This window comes from Erythrolamprus reginae, chromosome 2 (assembly GCF_031021105.1).
Source record: "Erythrolamprus reginae isolate rEryReg1 chromosome 2, rEryReg1.hap1, whole genome shotgun sequence".
Classification (NCBI taxonomy): Eukaryota; Metazoa; Chordata; class Lepidosauria; order Squamata; family Dipsadidae; genus Erythrolamprus; species Erythrolamprus reginae.
Window position 1 is genome coordinate 105,343,888 of NC_091951.1, and position 21,195 is coordinate 105,365,082.

The window sequence follows — 21,195 nt, forward strand, 5'->3', positions numbered from 1 at the left end:
GGAGAAATTGCAATACCGCACTTTTCAGAGTATTAGATGCACATTTTTCCTCCCTAAAAGAGGCTGAAAATTTGGGTGCATCTTATACTCTGTAGCTTTTTTTTCTGAAGCATTTTTTCAATCCTAATTAGGTGGTAATGATCTTCCCAGCTCTTACCTTGCAGGCTCTTTCATCGTTATTCTCTGCAAAGAATGTTTTCCAAGCCCTAAGTCTTTGCAGACTTTTTTTCATTGCTCTTCTTGCTCCGAATGTTTCTTTTCAGCCCTAACCAGGTGCTAACAATGTTCCTTGCTCTTATCAGCTTGCAAGCTCTTTCAATGTTACTCTCTCTGAATAAGGTTTTTTTAAAGCCCTAACCAGGGGATAACAAAATGTGCTGAAGCTGACCAGACTAAGGATGTTAGCCAGATAAGTATCTGGTAGGCAGATTTCCCCCCTATTTTCCTCCCCCAAAACTAAGGTGCGTCTTATACTCAGGTGCATTTTATATTCTGAAAATACGGTAGTTTATGTCCAGGATGTGAGGGATTTGTAGATATTTTCTCAACCCTCTTTCTGATCCATGCAGTATACAGGTCCTCAATAGACAGCATACTGGTTGAAATAGTTTTTTCTGCAGACCTAATAGTTTTTTCTGCAGATATATTGAATATATCTATACCTATCTTATTTGATTACTGAACCAAACCAGAAGATATAGAAAAATGAATCACAGACTTAGTATGTCTGTAAATGATATTTACCATTTATCCATGTTTTCTTAAGTATATTATCCAAATGAAATACACCCAATACACTGTGCCCATTAAGACATAAATAATATTTTGATTTGAAAACAAGGGTAAAGTATTTGTTAAGACTTTTATTTCCTGTAGGAATTGAGTTCTCAAAATTCTATTTTATTCTATCAAACCAGAGCTCAGCTGGCATTTAAAATAGTGACAATCCCAGTACATTTAACTAATTTAGCCTGATGTTTATGGAAAACATTTCATTTCAGGAAAATTGACCTCTCATACACTAACAATCAGATACCATAAATTAGGAGTCAATTCAACAGAAGCACTAAATTCTTAACAATATTTTTAATTATTATAACAAGTATTTTAAAATTGCTTAAATTCTCCTTTTTTCAATAATTTTATATATACAAAGATAATATTTTTTTACTAAGTCATACTCCATTAAAATATTGTACATTGTCTTTTCAATAACTCACCTTAAATGATATTTCATACTGTTCTCCTCCCCATATTTCTAGGCCGGCATCATATCCTCCAAGTTCCCAGAACCATCTTCTATCAACTGCAAACAATCCTCCAGCCATAACCGGAGACCTTAGGAGAAAAATTAAATTCCATATTATAAATTTAAGTAAAGTCCATATTTAAGTAAAGTCTGCCCAAATTACATCTACAGCTCTAGCATCATCTTTCGGCTGCGGCAAGGAGGGCATTTGCCCAGGTTCGCCTGGTGTACCAGTTGCGGTCCTATTTGGACAGGGAGTCATTGCTCACAGTCACTTATGCCCTCATCACCTCGAGGTTTGATTACTGCAACGCTCTCTACATGGGGCTACCTTTGAAAAGTGTTTGGAAACTTCAGATCGTGCAGAATGTGGCCGTGAGAGCCATCGTGGGGTTTCCTAGATTCGCCCACATTTCTGTAACACTCCATGGCCTGCACTGGCTGCTGACTGATTTCCGGTCACAATTCAAAGAGTTGGTAATGACCTTTAAAGCCCTACATGGCATTGGGCCAGAATACATCTGGAACCGCCTTCTACCACACGAATCGCAGCGGCAGATAAGGTCCCACAGAGTTGGCCTTCTCTGGGTCCCGTCGACCAAACAATGTCATTTGGCGGGCCCCAGGGGAAGAGCCTTCTCTGTGGCGGCCCCGGCCCTCTGGAATCAACTACCCCCAGAGATTAGAACGGCCCCCACCCTCCTTGCCTTTCGCAAATTATTCAAGACCCACCTTTGTTGCCAGGCATGGGGGAGTTAGGATATTCCTTCCCCTAGGCCATTACAAGTTATGTATGGTATGTTTGTGTGTATGTTTGGTTTTTATAATAAGGGTTTTTAGTTGTTTTATTAAATTGGATTGTTATATGTTGTTTTTTATAATTGTTGTTAGCCGCCCCGAGTCTGCAGAGAGGGGCGGCATACAAATCCAATAAATAATAATAATAATAATAATAATAATAATAATAATAATAATAATAATAATAATAATAATAGCATTTTACTACTATTTTGTTTTTTACTTCTCACTTTGGATATTTTGCATTTTGATTACAATGTCATTTATACTATACAGCAACTTCTGGAACACAAGAGGAACTTTGGGGAAAGTCAAAGAAACTATCGGAGTCTGATAATAACCTGAGGCCAAAGAGATGCTAACAAACAAGCTGGATGATTCTTGCAAGCCTGTTCAGTAACTTTTTGATATCACCTACGAACGTCTATGGCATCATTTTCTTCCCAAGGTAGAATGGGTAAAGACTGTGCCTAGATGAGGACGGAGGTTTGTTCCTGCTAACTTGGTACTTGTAGAAAGGAACCTTTAAGATACAAAGCTGAAGCCAGAAGAGTTAGAAGGAAAGGAAGAGGGACATCTCATCTGAAAACATATGTGTTAAAACATCTAAAATCAAAAAAATTAAAATGACGGAAAGAAAAAAAATGTAGAATAGTTATTGACATGACAGTAGAAAAGAAACCTAGAAAAACTAGTTGCAAGAAGTATACGAGGAAAGGGGGAACATAGTCAAGAATTCTTTAAGCTATAGAAGTTGTTGAACAAGTTCTATGCAGATGCATATCTAGAAAAACTAATGTTCAGAATTTTTTCTATAAGAAAATAAAGATCCCTCAGAGTAAATCTACAAAATCTATATTGTTCTTTTTTATCACCACTCTTTTTGCTTTTTTCTCTTTATTGGCTTCATGCAGAAAAAGGGTAATGTTACCAGAACCTTGAAATGATTTTCTTCAGACTTAATTCAAACCAGAGTGGTATACAGTGTTCCCTCGCTTTTTGCGGGGGATGCGTTCCGAGACCACCCGCGAAAGTCGAATTTCCGCGAAGTAGAGATGCGGAAGTAAATACACTATTTTTGGCTATGAACAGTATCACAAACCTTCCCTTAATACTTTAAACCCCTAAATTGCAATTTTCCATTCCCTTAGTAACCATTTAGATTATTACTCACCATGTTTATTTATTAAAGTTTATTAAAAAAAAATATTTATTAAAAGCAGATGAAAGTTTGGTGATGACATATGATGTCATTGGTTGGGAAAAACCGTAGTACAGTAATACCTCATGATACGAACTTAATTGGTGCAAGGAGGAGGTTCATAAGATGAAAGGTTCGTAAGACGAAACATTGTTTCCCATAGGAAACAATGTAAAGTCAATTAATCCGTGCAACCAAAAAACCCCCCGCAAAAAAAAAGGCTTTCGGCGACTGCTGGGAAGCCGCGCGGCTGTTTTAAAAGGTGACAGCCGGCCTGGGGGGCTTCCCTTTTAAAAGAGCCGTGCCGCTTCCCAGCTGTCTCCTGAAGCCGAACGCGGAAGTTCGGCTTTGGCGTTCGGCTTCAGGAGACAGATGGGAAGCGGCACGGCTCTTTTAAAAGGTCGCAGCCGGCCTGGGGGGCTTCCCAGCACCCCCCCAAACCCGGGTTCGGGGGGGGGGTGCTGGGAAGCCCCCCAGGCCGGCTGCGACCTTTTAAAAGAGCCGCGCCGCTTCCCATCTGTTTCCTGAAGCCGAACGCCAAAGCCGAACTTCCGCGTTCGGCTTCAGGAGACAGCTGGGAAGCGGCGCGGGTGTTTTAAAAGGTCGCAGCCGGCCTGGGGGCTTCCCAGCACCCCCCTGAACCGGGGTTCAGGGGGGTGCTGGGAAGCCCCCCAGGCCGGCTGCGACCTTTTAAAACAGCCGCACTGCTTCCCAGCTGTCTCCTGAAGCCGAACGCCAAAGCCGAACTTCCGCGTTCGGCTTTGGGAGACAGCTGGGAAGCCGCGCGGCTGTTTTAAAAGGTGACAGCCGGGCTGGGGGGCTTCCCAGCAACCTCCCGAACCGAACCCGGGGTTCAGAAAAATTTTGCCTCTTCTTACGAACTTTGTTCGAGTTACGAACCGGCGTTCGGGAGGCTTCTGGGAAGCCCCGCCCCCCGGCTGTCACCTTTTAAAACAGCCGCGCGGCTTCCCAGCAGTCTCTGAACGCCGGTTCGTAACTCGAAAAAAGTTCGTAAGAAGAGGCAAAATTTTTCTGAACCCCGGGTTCGTATCACGAGTTGTTCGTAAGACGAGGGGTTCGTATCTTGAGGTACCACTGTATAGGAAAAAAACCCGCGAAGTATTTTTTAATTAATATTTTTGAAAAACTGTGGTATAGACTTTCACGAAGTTCGAACCCGCGAAAATCGAAGGAACACTGTACATAACTTTGAGAGATCCCTCAGAAAACTGGTATTCACTGATGGAAGAGGAGGCAAAAACCGAATATGCACTATAGCAGAAGCAGCAGAAAACAGAATGGTAAGACTATGTATTCATGAAACAGAGAAGAAAGCACTGGGTCTGTTGAAGCCTGTTTCTGTTGAAGCCTGTTGAATATACAAAATTAGGGCCCCCTGAACTTTCAGAGAATGAAGGACAGAACAGAACTCTTTAATGTATATATTTTATAATATAATAAATATTCTATAATAAATGAAGAAGAGAAATTACTGGAAAAAAGAAAAAAACTAACAGCTAGATGCAATTCAAACATATTTTAATATTAAGTGTCTATGGACATAATATATGAGAGCCAGTTTAGTGTAATTGTTACAGCATCAGGCTAGGAATTGGGAGACTGTGAGTTCTAGTCTTGCTTAGGCACAAAGCTGGCAGGGTGATATTGGGCCAGTCCCTTCGTCTCAACCTCAGGAAGGAGCCAATAACAAACCACTCCTGAAAAACCTTGCTAAGGAAACTGCAGGGACTTGTCTAGACAGTATCCAAGAATTGATATGATTGAATGGAACTAAATAAAGCTGCGGGTCCCCTCTTAGCACACAGAATTTGCTGACACAGTAGTTGGAACTGCAGCAAGGAATGCAATTTTCAATATAAATATTGAAAAATGAAGTAGATGACAACATAACTGGTGATTAAACAACTGTAGAGGCAAAACTGAAAGCATTAAAGTATTTTATGTTTAACATTATTTTACTACCTAAAACATCATTGTACTTCCAACAGTATATAATAAAGGCAGTCCTCACTTAAGGATGGTTCAAAATTACTATGAAACCCTCTTAAAACAGTTACTCATAACCTGTCCTTGAAGTTGTGACCGCTGTGCCCCCCCCCCCAGTCACATGATTATATTTTGGGTGCTTGGCTACTGGATTGGATTTATAATGAGTTGCAACATCCTGCAATCATGTGATTTGTGACATTTTTTGCTAGTTTCTGGGAAGAAACACCTACCATATTTTTTAGAGTACAAGAATTCCCAGAATTCTCCAGCCAGCCATGGCTGGAGAATTCTGGAAATTGAAGTCCACAAGTCTTAAAGTTGCCAAGTTTGGCGACCCCTGCTCTAGAGCAGAGGTCCCCAACCGCCGGTCCGCGGACCAGGACCGGGCCGTTGGGGTTTTTCAGCCGGTCCGCGCCGCCGCTGACAGCTAGCTTTGGCTGCCGGGGGGGCGGGGAGGATTAAATCCTCCCCCCCTCCAGGAGCAGCAAAAGCCTAAGCGGCGGGGTGCGCCCTTTGCATTTCGGCAATGCTTTCCCTCCGCGGTGGGGGGTGCAGGGCAGGCGCAGGCAGCCCCAGGAGACGCCGCCGCTATTCGAGCCTCTCGTGGGGGTTGGTCAGCCGTCTCTGCCGTCGCACCCGGCCGGCCCCGGGTTAAATACCGCTCCCTCCCGACTCCTTCCCCGACGGGGCGGGGCGCTCGGCCGCCACTGATGCCGCGGCTCTGCTCGGCCCGCCCCGCGCTTCGCCAGCCGCCTCCTTCGAGCATGGCTGGATGGGAGGTGCGGGGCCTGCGCGAGTGGCCCCTCGGAAGAAGGCGCTCCCTCCGGCCCACGCGCCTTTTGCCCCGTAGCGGCCGCTTCCCGGGCGCGGCGAAAGCGAGTCGGTCGAAAGGCTGCCCGGGTCGCGCCTGCGGTCGTCCTCGCGCTCCCATCGCGCGACAAGTGCGGGCTTGTTGTGGCTGCCGCGCGCCGCTTTGCCTCCCTCTGCTGCGAGCCTTCGGGGCTCCGGGGCGGCGCGGCTGGCGGGAGGGCATCTTCCAGCGGGACGTTGATGGGTCTTGGAAAGCTTTCTCGTGGCGGTGGCTCTGGCGCGGCTGCAGAGCGTTGGTGGGAGCGGGAACTCCGTCGGATCGCCCGAACTCCAAAGCCTCAGCGAGGTTTGGCTGCCGGGGGGGCGGGGAGGATTAAATCCTCCCCCCCTCCAGGAGCAGCAAAAGCCTAAGCGGCGGGGTGCGCCCTTTGCATTTCGGCATTGGCGCTCTCTCCTCCAGGAGCAGCAAAAGCCTCAGCGACTGATCGCGTCGTTTGCCTTTCTGCTCCATCGCTGAGGCTTTTGCTGCTCGTGGAGGGGAGAGCGCCAATGCCGAAATGCAAAGGGCGCACCCCGCCGCTTAGTCTTTTGCTGCTCGTGGAGGGGGGGTTGGCGGTGCCGATACCAAATGCTTTCCCTCCGCGGTGGGGGGTGCAGGGCAGGTGCAGGCAGGCGCAGGAGACAAAGAGTGAATGAGAGAAAGGAAAGAGAGAGAAAGGGAGGGAGAGAAAGGAGTGAGAGATAGAAAGGATAGAGAGTAAGAGGGAATGAGAGAAAGGAAAGAGAGAGAAAGGGAGAGAGAGAAGGAAAGAGTGAGAGATAGAAAGAGGGAATGAGAGAAAGGAAAGAGAGAGAAAGGGAGGGAGAGAAGGAAAGAGTGAGAGATAGAAAGGATAGAAAGAGGGAATGAGAGAAAGGAAAGAGAGAAAGGGAGGGAGAGAAGGAAAGAGTGAGAGATAGAAAGGATAGAAAGAGGGAATGAGAGAAAGGAAAGAGAGAGAAAGGGAGAGAGAGAAGGAAAGAGTGAGAGATAGAAAGGATAGAAAGAGGGAATGAGAGAAAGGAAAGAGAGAGAAAGGGAGGGAGAGAAGGAAAGAGTGAGAGATAGAAAGGATAGAAAGAGGGAATGAGAGAAAGAGGAAATGAAGGAAATGAACCCCACCCCCATATGACCAAAGCCCCCCCCCCCCCCCACCGGGCCATGGAAAACTGGTCTAGCTTAATGCCGGTCCCTGGTGCAAAAAAGGTTGGGGACCTCTGCTCTAGAGTATAAGGAACATTAGTTTTTTGGGGGATGAAAAAAAAAATTCTGCCTCTGCCTACTAGCATCTATCGGTACTCATCCGGCTAGTGTCCTGTCAGTGTGTGAGACAGTTGAGACAATATTTGCTGTGTGAGCAACAAGGAAGGAGACAGTAAGGAGCCTGAGTATGGCTTAGCTATGCAGCTCTGAGTCGGTGCTGAGCTGTAAACTACTCTGCTGTTAAAAACTGAAACTCCTTTCCTCTGCTTGTGTTAGACAGGTTGGAAAACCTGCCTTTATTAGTGTATACAGTATTTAGTTCATGTGTTATATTATATATAAAGAGAAGTTATTGAATCCTACTGAATCAAGTTACTTGCGTGTGTTTTCTGGATATGATTGCTGCTGCAAACTCTGAGTCCTTGCAGCCAGGTCAGCTTCAGCACATTACTGCAGCCTGATTCATCATGATCAGCTGATTGGGGGGTGGATCAGCCTCCTGGAGTAGCCCCAATCAGCTGTTCCAGACTGCAGGGATGGCCACAGACCATTGCCTCCTCTGTACCTTGCATTTTTGGCTACATTCAGTGTATAAGATGCACCCAAATTTTCACCCTCTTTTAGGGAGGAAAAGTGCATATTATACTCCGAAAAATATGGTATTTGGGAGAATATATTATTTAACAACCAAATTATTTGCTTAACAACCTCTGTCACTCATTTTATAACCATAATAAAAAAGGTTTTAGAACCAATAAAAATGTTATAAAATTAAATCAGATCACATAATGATTTGCTTAACAACTGCAAGGATTTACTACATGACAAAACTTCCAGGGAGCTCTGTTTATTTTTGTTAAGGGAGGACTATCTCTATATTGAGATCACTGTGAATTGAGATCACTGTATTTTAATATTTTGGATAGCAGCTGTGTAATCTTGAACTCGGCAAGAAATATTATGACTTTTATTTTTCAAAATTTCCCTCTTACAAGGACACAAAGTATAGCTGTAGAGATAGAACTCAGATCAAGGGAATTAGAAGAATTGTTGCTATAAGTATCTGTACCTGAAAACCAGGTAGCATGTAACAACCACCTATCACAAATTTACATTCTTAATGGTAGGTTCTTGATTGTGGTACATTCTTGGCTACAGTGGAAGAAGGAAAAATGACAATGACAGTATTTTTGACACAGATTTTTAAACTCCTATTTGTCTTCATGCTTAGAGAGTCTAATCTTTACTCCAATATTTTATTTGAGGGAATACCAACAGTTAATGGAAATAATGTTTTTAGAGACAGAGATCGCTTCTGCTACAAGACTTTTGTGCCAACTGTGTAAAAACAAAGAAAAGCCAATTTGAAAACAGATGATTTTGATAACTGGAAGGAGATGTTATTTCAAGGAACAGTAGTCTATAATATAATTACATGATTTATTTTGTCCATTTTGTGACTGACTTTCACTTTTTACTTTTGTTGAGTCCCTTTCTTTTTCGAGGAGAGAGAAGAAAGAACATCTAGCAATTATATCTGTCTGAAAACCTACAACCTCTTAGCTTGTTAAGCAAGTATTCACTTTGTCTCATGAACTTACTCAAAAGGGTCACTGGGATCAGGTTTCTGTAATTCAGGAGGAATTGGGATTCGCTTATAATACATCTCCCAGTCAAATGCGCCTCGCATTGCATCTCCAGCTTGTGTTTCATAGCCAAAATGATCATGATCAATGACATCAATCATTGGACAAACAATAGTTTTGCGATTTCGAGCAATGCGGTCTGGAGAATTAAAAAAAAAGTATTTTATACTTTCATTTGTAACAATATAACTAACACTCTTACAGAAGAACATAAAAAGAATCTTAGAAAAAGAACTCAGGCAGTCCTTGGTTAATTATGCTGATTGGGACTGGAATTTTTATCATTAAGAACTGTAGTTGTAAGGCACACTACCATTGGATTGCATCACTTAGTGCCAAGCATCCACAATCACAAGATCACCATTTTCAACTCCAGATCTCCAGAAAGTCAGTGGGGAGGACAGCAGAAAAGGTTGCAAGTTACTGGAAAAAGTGTCTCTCATCTGTGTCCTCTTCCTCACCTGCTCTGTGTTTCCATTGATCCTGTCCCCATGCTCCTTTCAAGTCTCACTGTATCTATCTTGCAACCTCGCACACCCTCCCCAACCCATCCAATGTTTGTCATGCATCTTCTTGTGTCCTCGTACATCCTTGACCCCTGTAGTGTCTCTTGCACATTCCCATGCACTATCCTCAAGGATTACTATAATTCACTTTACATGAGGCTACTCTTGAAAAGTATTTGGAAGCTTCAGTTTGTGCAATTGCCATGGAATGAGCAATTACATGTGCACCTAAACCTAAACACATTACACCTCTGCTCTATGAGATGAATTGATTATCAATCTTTTTCCCAGTCCAATTCAAGGTACTTTCTAAGCTTTATAGCTTACAACGTAATTTAATATTGTTTTATAAATATAAATATAATATGCAGCAATATAATGAAACAACTTAGATATTAACTTTGTAACTTATAAAGCCCTACATGGCATGGGGCCAAATTATGTAAGGGACTGCTTCTCCCCAGTGATATCAGATCCAGCAGAAGATGATTGTTGTGGGTTTCATCCACTAGAAAGTATCATTTGGTGGGACCTTGGAGGAGGAACATTTCTGCTGCTGAGGTCTGATTGGCCCTGATCTGGATGGCCTTCAGAAAGCTCTGATGATTTCACTTTGTCATCTGGTCTGGGGATTAGTGGGGAGTGTGAAGCCCATAATACTGTTTCTCTCTCCTAGTGATTATGCTGTATAGATTTTAATCATTTAACTGTTTTAATGTTTACATTGTTTGTATGGCTGTTTTATTTTTAAAAAAATTGGCTACATACTATGTACTGTAAATTAAATGAATAATTGTGAAAATGAAACGTGATTGAGCACAAAAGAAATAATTGATTATCCCCATATTCCCCATCCCCTAAATTGGAAAAAAACCATAGCAATTTGAATGCTAGAATACTAACAGGTAGGAGATATTCTAATGTTAAGTCAATGAAATCTTACTCTGACACTGGAAGGCTTGGATAATGTCAGATTCTGGTTGTTCAGAAAGGCACTCCATCTGCAATTGATCATTCAGAAATGCATTTCAGATAGGATTCTTACCTAGAAGGGGTGGCAACCAGTTCACATTTGCTTCACAGTGGGAATCTAAGAAGGTAATAACATCTCCTATGGCTGCAGAAGCTCCAAGCATTCGAGTTCTTATTAGCCCTTCTCTCTTCTTAGTTCGAAGAATCCTAACTTTTGGAAAATGGGCCATATAATCCTCCAAGCGCTTTTTGAGATGCTCTGCATGGAACAAAATGAAGGTAAAAGATGCATTAAAAATGAAACTATGAAAAAAGGGGATTCTACCTCAGCTTTAGAAGCTGAACAGCAACAACATAAAGAGAAAATGCAAGCAGTCTTCAACCTCTTACTGTAATTGAACCAGGCAAGTCATGGCAGTCAAAAAATGGGTCATATGTCTAAAACAATTTGATAACTTTTTGTTAAATATGGCCATTAAGCAATTGTTCACTATGGAGCGCTTTTACAGGGAAACTGGAATTAAATGCCAGTTTGGGCAAAAATATTATATAATATAGTCATATGACTGTAGGATTATGTGGGATTCTGCAAATGGCAATATATGTGTCCAAAAGGTGGTTATATGACTATGGGGAACCTCAACCATTGGAATTTTGGAACTGGATTGCAAGCACCTTTTAAGGAGTCTATTGTAGCGGTGGGTTGTTCCTGGTTCGGCGAACCAGTAGCAGAGGCAGTGGGAGACTCCCCCTACCCACCCAGGATGCTTCTGTGCATGTGCAGAAGTTTCTGTGCATGCGTGCGCACGAACCAGATGCAACGGGTTTTAGAACCTGCTACTGGTCTATTGTATCTTCAAACATTCATTAAGTAACTGGTCATAAGCATGTTGTTGTTTCTAAGATTATTAGGAAACATAAAGGCAAAAGTGATCCTATATTGTGTACTTGTAGTTCCAAATAAAGTGTCTTACCAAACACTCCTAAACAATTTCAAAAGCAACTGAGCAAGAGAGAAAACATTTTTGGTCTGAAAATAGGCCATAAAACAAGAAATAGTTGATACAAAGGTCAAATTGAGAATATTCTCAAAGTAGGGTTGTGTTGGGACAAAGACTATTTAATTTGTTCATAAAATAGTATGGGCAAGAAGAAAACATTTGATGCCAAACTGTTTAGGATAATAAAATAAAAGAGAGTTCCAAAAGGATCTTTCCAATATGGATGAGGACATCAAAAGTTATTTTTTTTGGTAAAATATATACTTATCAATTCCTTTAACAGCTCTGGGAGTCTTAGAGGTTATTATGTAAATAGCCATTAAAAACATGTGTTTTTCTAATTCCCCTAGGTTTAAGCTATGCATAGTTCAGTGAAAACAAATGCAAAGAAATGTGAAGTGCCCCAAAAACCACGTACTTCACATATATTAATGGAATTTGAACTGTTAGTGATTGAGCAAGAAAGGGATTTTGGAATCATGATGGATAGTTCAATGAAAGTGTCATTTCACTGCACAGTAGCTGTAAAGATATAAATTCTAAGCTTGAAATCATTATGAAAGGAACAGGAAATAAAAAAGTCGATGTAGTTTTGTCCCTTTATCAATCATATATTCCATAGCATTTGGAATACTATGTACAGTTCTGTACACCATACCTCAGGAAGATTAATGTGGTACTGGAAAAGGTTTAGAAAATGTAATCAAAACAGAGAGGATTTCAGCAGCTATCTATGAGGACTACATTGATTATGGCTTTTTTTATTCAGAGTAAAGCTCAGTAAGGGGAGATAGATGTATATTAAAATATGCATCATATGGACAATTGGGATAGGGAATTTTATCCTTCTCTTACAAAGTTAATTATTAAAACTAAATGGGAAAAATTCAGCAATAGTAAAAGAAAGTGCCTTTTATGCATACATCCACGAATGATACACAATTAATCTTTGGAATGTAATACTATCAAATTAGAAAGGGAACTGAATACATTCATGGAGAATTGGGCTACCAATGACCAATAATCTTAATGACTGTTTTGTGAAGATCTACCTTGAATATGAGCTGCTACTGAGGAGTACAATTCTTCTGTTCATGCTTGTCAACATTCTCCCTGCCACATGACATAGAACATTGACTACATGTGTATGCTTGTCCTCATCCAGTGAGATTCTTAAACAATACTACTCAAAATTAGAAAAGCTATTTACTATGTTAAATTACAACATATAATTCAATAATACACACCAGCCCATTAAAACACACATATAATTATCTAAATCAGAAAGTTTGATTCTGCATGGTTCATCTGCCTTACTTAATTCTATAACTCTTTTAAAAAGTTTTTAACTCAAGCAAATAATAATAATAATAATAATAATAATAATAATAATAATAATATATTAGATTTGTATGCCGCCCCTCTCCGAAGACTCGTAAATGTTTTCCTTAGCATTAAGAAATAAGTATGGCACATAGGATACATTAATATTTTTAAAACAACAACAGGGGAAGTACAGTGGTACCTCATCTTATGAACGCCTCTTCATATGAACTTTTCGAGATACGAACCCGGTGTTTAAGATTTGTTTGCCTCTTCTTAAGAACCATTTTTACCTTATGAACCCGAGCTCAGGTGTGTGGGCCCTCTTACTGCGCGTGAACTCTCTTACTGCCGCAGGGATTCCCCTGCCTTGTGACTGTCACCGCCGGGATTTCCCATTTTCTTGCCGCCCCCACCGGGATTCCCCACCTCCTTTTGCAGCGGGGGGCTTCACTACTTTAAGGCGAGCCTTGTCTGAGGCCGAAGCGCAGGTCTTAGCCATGGCCGGGATTCCCGGTCAAGCAAAAGGAGGCAGGGAATCCCATTTCCCATTTGCTTGCCGCCCCTGCCAGGATTCCCTGCCTCCTTTTGTTTACACCGGCAATCCTGAGGCGGGGAATCCTGGCCGTGGCAAGGACCCGCGCTTTGGCCTCAGACAATGCTCCTTGGCTCTCCCTGGGTCGCCCCGTCAACCCCTGGCAGCCCATCTCCTTGGCCTTGGGTTCCTCGGGGAACTTTTGATTCTTCTTTATATTTTCCACTCGGCACACATATTATTGTGGCAGAGCCAGGGGGCGGGAAACAAAGCCCAAGCATAGGGCATCCAAGGCGGGGAAACCGCTGCGCACACCGGGGCGAGTATTTTATGCTCGGAGGCATCTATTTTTAGCCCCCCATTGATGGCTGGGATTCCGATGACGTCAATAGGGTTGGGGCTTTGATATCATGGAGACTCCTTCCTGGCCGGGTCCGAAAGGGTGGAGTTGGTGAGGAAATAAAGCTGCGGGCAGATGGGGAGAGCAGCCGGGCTGAGAGCGTCTGGAGGTGGCGGTGGGGGGTCATGGCCATCTTGTGCGGTAAAGGGATGATCGGCCGGCCGGCTGGCTCAGCTCACAAGGCTTCAGGGCCGTTTTCCCCGGAGAGGAAGCTGAGAATGGGCGTTGTGAGGACTGCAATGGAGGAAGGTGCGCAGCAGGTGAGAAAAGAGGGGGTGATGATGCCTGTCACCTACCAGCCTTCCTTCCCTGCCTGGTCTCTCTCTCACACACACACGCACCACACACGCACCACACACGCACCACACAAACTCTCCCTCTCTCTCTCACACACACACCCCTTTGAAAGCCACCAGCTGGAAACACCCCCCCCTGGTCTGTGGGAAATCCACGCCTCCCCTCCCTCTTTGTGCTCCAAAGGCCCGGATTTTCTCCACCCTTCGGGGGTGGCACCATACTGAAGTGGGTGAATGTTGGTACCCTGGAGGGAAGGTTTTGTTTTGTTTTTTCTCCCAAAGGCAGAGGAGCGAAGAAGGGAGCTGCCCCATCTCGGGACCTTCTTATACAACCCTGAGGGATGCTCCTGGGTGGGTTTGGCGCCACGGACGATGCCCAGGAGCTCAGCAAGGAGAAAGTCCTGACGCCGTGCCTCCCTGTCTTTGCAGCCGGCACAAGAGCAACTGAGCGAGCAAGAGAGACGAGCCTTCTTATCCTGATGGCTACAAGGACAGGAAGATTAAGCGGAGGCTAATGGAGTGGGGACACGGGCAGCGAGGGGATCCCGTCCCGGCAGTGGCCCCTCCCGGGCGGCCTTGGTGCATCTCTTAAGGCGGGCACTTTTGCCAAAGGGGGGGTGACCGGCAAGGCGGGTGGGAGGGTGGTGGCTCCGGGCTCTCCTGTCCACCCAGAAGCCGAAAATTCCACCCTTCCCCACACCCGTTTTTGGCTCCTCGCAGGCTTCTGGAAGGAGGTGGCTGTGGGGGATGGATGACCGGGGCTCTCACAGGCACATTTTGGCAGTGAGATGGTCTTGCCCGCCGCTCTCTTGGCTCACCTCTGTCCCCACTCCATTCGCCTCTACTTCATCCGCCCGCCGCTTTTTTTTAAAAAAAAAGCCTTAATGTTTTGGATTTTCCTAATGGGCTTGCACGCATTATTTGCTTTTACATTGATTCCTATGGGAAACATTGTTTTATCTTACGAACTGTTCTACTTACGAACCTCGTCACGGAACGAATTAAGTTCATAAGATGAGGTACCACTGTACTTAAAAGCTCAACATTAAAATGTATTTTATGTATTGTATGTGCGAAACAATCCAATATACGCCATTGTTTTGGCTGAGTGATAATGTATCAGCAAATATATTACACATTGGATGTACCTCTATCACTGAAATCATCCACCAGCACAATCTCAGCTATCAGTTCAGGAGGAGAGCGATTGAGGATACTATGCACTGTTCGAAGAAGTGAGGACCATCCTTCATTGTGGAATGGGATTATTATACTGGTGTTGGGAAGTTGTTCCAGATATAGCTTGCTATTGCAGCTTAAAGATGAAGAGAATTACCACGTTGATCAGTATTTATAAAATATTACCTCTGCTCCAGCACCTAAAGAAATCACTTCTATTATTGCATGCAAATATTAAACATCCAGTTAACTAACAGCTTATTATTTCAATTCATAAAGAGTAATTGATAACATAGAAATTGGTGTATATTACACAATATCTTGTGTTATTGAATTTTACCCACCAACAGCAATGTGCAAATTTTTTCATGTCTGAAACACCGCATACTCACTACAAATTTAGTTTCAACTAAAATATATGTATATAAAATATGTTTGTTTTACACTTAAAATAGTGTTTAAAATACAAATGTATTTCAAACATGAAACTTTTCAATTTTTTAAAAAAATTGCATAACCGTAGTTGTCATGCTATAAGATATCATATTTAATAACTTGGCTGAAACTCACTTTGACACCAAAAAATGTGTTAGCTGGAATAGAATTTAAGGGGAAATGCAGGAAAATAAATTATAGAAATAAGAAAACTCATAATTTCAACCATAAGAAAATTCTATACTTACTTTGGATGTCGTATATCTGGTAGAGAACGGTTTAAAGAAATTTTATCACTCACAAAAATATTAAAACCATTTTCCCTGTATGCCTGGTCCACTTGCTCAGCATCGGTCATAGAATATGGTTTTCCTTGTTCTCCATTTCCTGCAGAGATAAGCAAAGCAAGGAGTAAACTTAAAACATTCCACATCTGAACTGCAGAGATTTAATAGAGAAATAATTTCATCCACGTTCAAAATTCAAGAAGCCCTTTTATCAGCCTTCTCATTCGTCACAGCTCCAAGCAATATTTGTTATGCTATATTTTAGGACTGCACCTGAGATTTCTTAATAATACGCCCCAAATTGTTAAACTCCCTAGTTAAGAAGCAGATTATACAGTTTATGAATATTGGATAACGCTAAAAAGAGACATCTAGGTAATTTTCTCCTTTGGAAAAAGGTCACAATAGATTTATTAGATTTCTTTCCTGATGAATCAACATGGCTTATAATTTGTAATTTAAATTTATAAGGCTGCTCAACTCAGTGATTCTGGGTGGTAATAAATCAATTCAAAAAATAGCTACAGCTTGACAAAAAGACATCCCACAAACATACCAAATGCAATCCTATTCAGATGGATGTACCACCCCATCCTTCACCTGGAGAGTAAGTCAGATATTTAAGACACCATTTGCCATTTCATGAAATTCCCTTTCTCCTCTCTATCTTGACATACAAATAATCATATTTTTTTATTTTTATTATAATATTGAAACATCATTCATTCTTTGTTTCCCTGCTATAGCACATAAGGGAGACCAATTGATAATTTTTTTTAAAAAAACCTCTTTTTACTCTATGTTGTTTAATGCACCAGCCAACTTTTTTTTCTTTACCACTAAATATATTTTTTATTAAAACCTACACAACTACATTGGATATGATTGCTTTATACTTACACTAAAATAGTGCTTTTGTCATGGCTACTGTAGCTTCATTCTTATTTTTGTCCCCTCTGTTCCTCTGTACAAATACTCCATTACTTGTATTTGTATTCTCCTACTTCACATCTCTTTTTATGTACAATAGCAGAAAAAAACAAAAATTTACTCTGCTCCTGATAACAGTTTAGTTCAGTTTAGTATTTAAAATCTTAATGTAGTTTTAATGTTTTAATATTTCAATTATTTTAGGCCTTTTAAGAGCCTCGGTGGGACAGTGGTTAGAGTACAGTACAAGCTACTTCTGCTGATCACTGGCTGCCAACAGCTTGGCAAATCGAATCAGTAGGCTCAAGGTTGACTCATCCTTCCATCCTTCCAAGGTCGGTAAAATGAGAACCCAGATTGTTGGGGACAATGTGCTGATTCTGTAAACCACTTAGAGAGGGCTGTAGAGCACTGTGAAGTGGTATATAAGTCTAAATGCTATTGCTATAAACTCATGTTTTTGTCCTTATCACCCATCTCTTTTCCAGTACTGGAGTCAAATCTAGAATTGTTACTATTAGAATTTAATACTGGCATAGCTGATGCATTTCCACAGTTTTTATTTGTTGAAACATGGAGATACAAGAGGCATATATTGGTTTATTACAAAGTTTTGAAATATCTGCTTATCCAATTCACTGTTTTGTTTAACAATGTTTATTATTTCCTCTCTTCCTTTCAAATATTATGTATAGTGCTAAGGCTTATACAGTGGAGTATTGGGCACTTTAGCCTTCCAAGAAACACTCTTTCCTTATGTCAGCACTGGCAAGTATGATTTAAATTTTTCTTTTCCTGCTATCCTGTCCACTGTGCCTGCGTTTCCATTCAACTAGTTAGACATGGGATGGCACTAACAAAATTAGAAACAAAAATGGCTTCCAAGGGACCTATGCCATGCTTTTTGCTGTTATTTCCAAAACTTGGAAACAATGAGAATCTTGGTTTGGCATTTTTCTGTCTTCTGGAACAAACAAGGCTCTATGGTGGTTTTGTCTGTGGTCAGTGACATAAGGCATTACGAATTGAGGGAAGATTTGTTCAATTTCTATTCTGGGCTACTAACTTGCTGATGACTTGCTGATTTTTAAAAAAGTGTAACAATGGTAATTTCTTTTGGGTTACATTAACACATCCACTAGTATGCTGTGTTTAGTATTATTTTGCATTCATGGATTAAGACTGAGTGAGTTATACAGACCTGTTCTCTGAAAATCATTCTTTATAGCCTCTCTGTCATGCCAATCTTTTTTTCTTTGTCGGTTACCAAGGTAAGCTTCATTCCTTTGTCTTGCATGGAAGCCCTTTAAAAATATGATTGCTGTTATACATTTGTAAACACACACAAAATCAATACTGAATATCTGATAAGCCACATTTCTAAGTTATATTTTATGTTTTATGAAATTTTAATATTCATAATATTTTATTTGATATTTCATATAAGAACTCCAGAATAAAAAGTAATTATCTGCTGAGTTTCAAGTTTCAGACTATTAAGTCACTAGGTACCATTAATGAAGATATCATTTCATATACCAGCCTCTGTAGCTACACTATAAGGATATTCTTGATTTCTAATAAAAGGTATTCTTTTTTAGGCAATTTTAAAAAGCAATTTAACACTAGGCACTACATGGATCAGTAATATTACTATTTACTTGGAGTACTATCTTAGTTGATGAGGATTTGTAAAAAATCAAAAGCTTGGAGACTACAGTGAATTTGTTCTGTGACCGGGTTCTTAAGTAGAAATCTTTGTAAGTAGAAGCAATTTTTCCCATAGGAATCAATGTAAAAGCAAATAATGCATGCAAAACCATTAGAAAAGAAATAAAAGCTCGGAATTTGGGAGGGAGGAGGAGGAGGAAGAGGAGGAGGACAGTCGCTGCGGAGGGAAGAAGGTGAGGTGAGGGGAATTTTAAAAATCCAGAACGTTAAGGCTTTAAAAAAAAAAGAGGGACTCTGAGATTCCCTCTCCAAGCGCCCAGAGAAAGAAAAATTCTTTGTTTGCTCTGAACTGCCAAAGCCTCCTTAAGCGCCACCGAAAGGCTCCTCTGGCAGCCCAGAAAAGCCCGAGATGGCCAGGATAAAAGGGGGAATGGCAGGAAACTGGCCCGGGTCTTTGTACCACTCTCAATTTTTCAAGGCTCAGATTCTTAAGTAGAAAATGGTTCTTAAGAAAAAGCAAACAAATCTTGAACACCTGGTTGTTATCCAGAAAAGTTGTTAAGTAGAGGCATTCTTAAGTAGAGGTACCACTGAATATTGTAAAATTATTGTCTTAATGTGAATCTTTGAGCACATTATGAGACAAACAATTTTTGAAATCCTAAAATTCTACTTGCTTGTAAAATCTTCAGAGCTTTCTTTCTCCTGTTTCTTTAATGTAGAGATGGATATCCTTTTAAGGTTAACATAGGCCATTCCCAGAGAGCAGGGAAGATTATAGTAATAACTCTTGGTTTCCTGGAGAAAGCATGATCTCTAAAAATCTGTAACCTTTGGTATTCTATTTCTATATAAAGATTTTGCAGACTTACTGAAATTCTTGCCATCTGCTTGGGGAAATGATCTAAACCATATCATAGAAGGGTCAATTCATCTTATAGTCCATGCTGCATCCCAAACCATTTCTGCTATCGTTGCCATAAATAATAGTCATAAAAATGCAGCAGAAGAACCGTTGCACTTACCTGAACGGTCTTCTCGCTGCACTGCGAGGAGAGTCCAACATGGGTTAATCTTCAGCCAAGCTGGAAGGGACTGAGTTAAAAATTAGCATAATTTACTGGTCCAACCCCCATGCTGCCCTTCCCGGGTCAGTCTTATAATAAAACGAAGTCATAGTGATAGTAAACCAAAGAACTTTATTAATCAACTAACTTGAAATAACTCAAACTATGACAACTCTGAGACCCTGGGCCTAAACAGCCGGGTGGGTTTGGACTCTCCTCGCAGTGCAGCGAGAAGACCGTTCAGGTAAGTGCAACGGTTCTTCTCCACTTGCACTGCTTCGGAGAGTCCAACATGGGATATACCCAAGCTCAACATATTAGGGGGGGAAAGGCTGGACCAGGGGCGCAGTATCGGTGCAAACTCTCTGCAGTACTCTGCGTCCAAAGGCTGCTTCAGCAGAAGCGAAAGTGTCCAATCTGTAATGTTTAATGAATGTATTAGGCGTGGCCCACGTTGCCGCCCGGCAAATATCGTCAATCGGGGCCTGCGTCGTCCATGCCGCTGAAGTGGCTGCGCTCCTTGTTGAATGTGCCGTGATGCCTCTTGGTATTGGTGCAGACCGTGATTTGTATGCCGTGATAATACAGGAACGAATCCAGCAACTAATTGTCTTGGGCGAGACCTTACTCCCCATAGATGCTGGAAAGTAGGAGACAAATAGGGCCTCCGTTTTTCTAAAGGTATTAGTCCGTCTAATATAAAGTTTGATGGCCCGTCTAACATCCAACTTATGCCATCTTAGTTCCAGTGGGTGAGACCCTTGGGCACAAAAGTCTGGTAGCACAATGTCTTGAGATCTGTGAAAAACTGTGTTCACCTTAGGTAAGAAAGCAGGGTCTGGTCGGAGTACCACTCTGTTGGTGTGGAAGATGCATAAGTCCGCTCGTACAGATAATGCTGAGAGCTCGGAGACTCTCCTTGCCGATGTGATTGCTGTGAGGAAAGCCGTCTTTAGTGATAACAGACGCAGCGGTATCTCCCTCAAGGGTTCAAAGGGAGGTTCCGTGAGGGCCTGTAACACCAGTGGCAAGTCCCATGTGGGGAAACGGTGTACAGTAGGAGGTCTGATGTTCGCTGCTCCCCTAATGAAATCCCGGATCCATGGGTGCTGGGAGATTGGGGTAGCAAAGTCCATCTTGAGTATTGTGGCAATAGCTGCCGTTTGTCTGCGAAGTGTATTCGGAGCCAATCCTTTATCCAGACCTGCTTGTAAAAACTCCAGAATCTGAATCACCGATGGTGACTGAGGGTCTTGATCACGAGCCCTGCAGAAGGAGCAGTAAGCCTTCCAGGTAGCTTGGTAAATTCGTGTTGTGGAAGGACGGCGTGCTGCCTGCATGGTGGATATCACCTTATCTGGTATCCGTTCCTTCCTTAACCTCTCCCCCTCAAGTGCCACACGGCAAGACTCCACCACTGGGGGTCTGGGTGGCAAATCGACCCTTGCATCAGGACCACCTTGTGATGTGGAATGCGCCAAGGGGGAGAAGTTGAAAGGTCCATGAGGTCCGCAAACCAAGGGCGTCTGGGCCAGTGAGGAGCCACCAGGAGAACTTCTGCTTGCTCCTGTAATAGTTTGTGTACTACCCTCGGTATTAGGCAGATGGGGGGAAATGCATACAGCAGACCCCTTGG

The 21,195-nt window shown here is 42.1% G+C and overlaps 1 protein-coding gene across 1 annotated transcript in view; it reads right to left on the minus strand.

The window, feature by feature from the left end:
* Positions 1-21,195, minus strand: part of GALNT10 (polypeptide N-acetylgalactosaminyltransferase 10) — a 75,814-nt gene that overhangs the window by 24,314 nt on the left and 30,305 nt on the right. The window contains exons 2-7 of the mRNA XM_070739020.1: positions 18,023-18,125; positions 15,853-15,991; positions 15,139-15,305; positions 10,509-10,694; positions 8,913-9,096; positions 1,221-1,338 (exon numbers count right to left, since the gene is read on the minus strand). Coding sequence (XP_070595121.1) covers positions 1,221-1,338; positions 8,913-9,096; positions 10,509-10,694; positions 15,139-15,305; positions 15,853-15,991; positions 18,023-18,125 — 897 coding nt within the window. The remainder of the gene's footprint in view (positions 1-1,220; positions 1,339-8,912; positions 9,097-10,508; positions 10,695-15,138; positions 15,306-15,852; positions 15,992-18,022; positions 18,126-21,195) is intronic.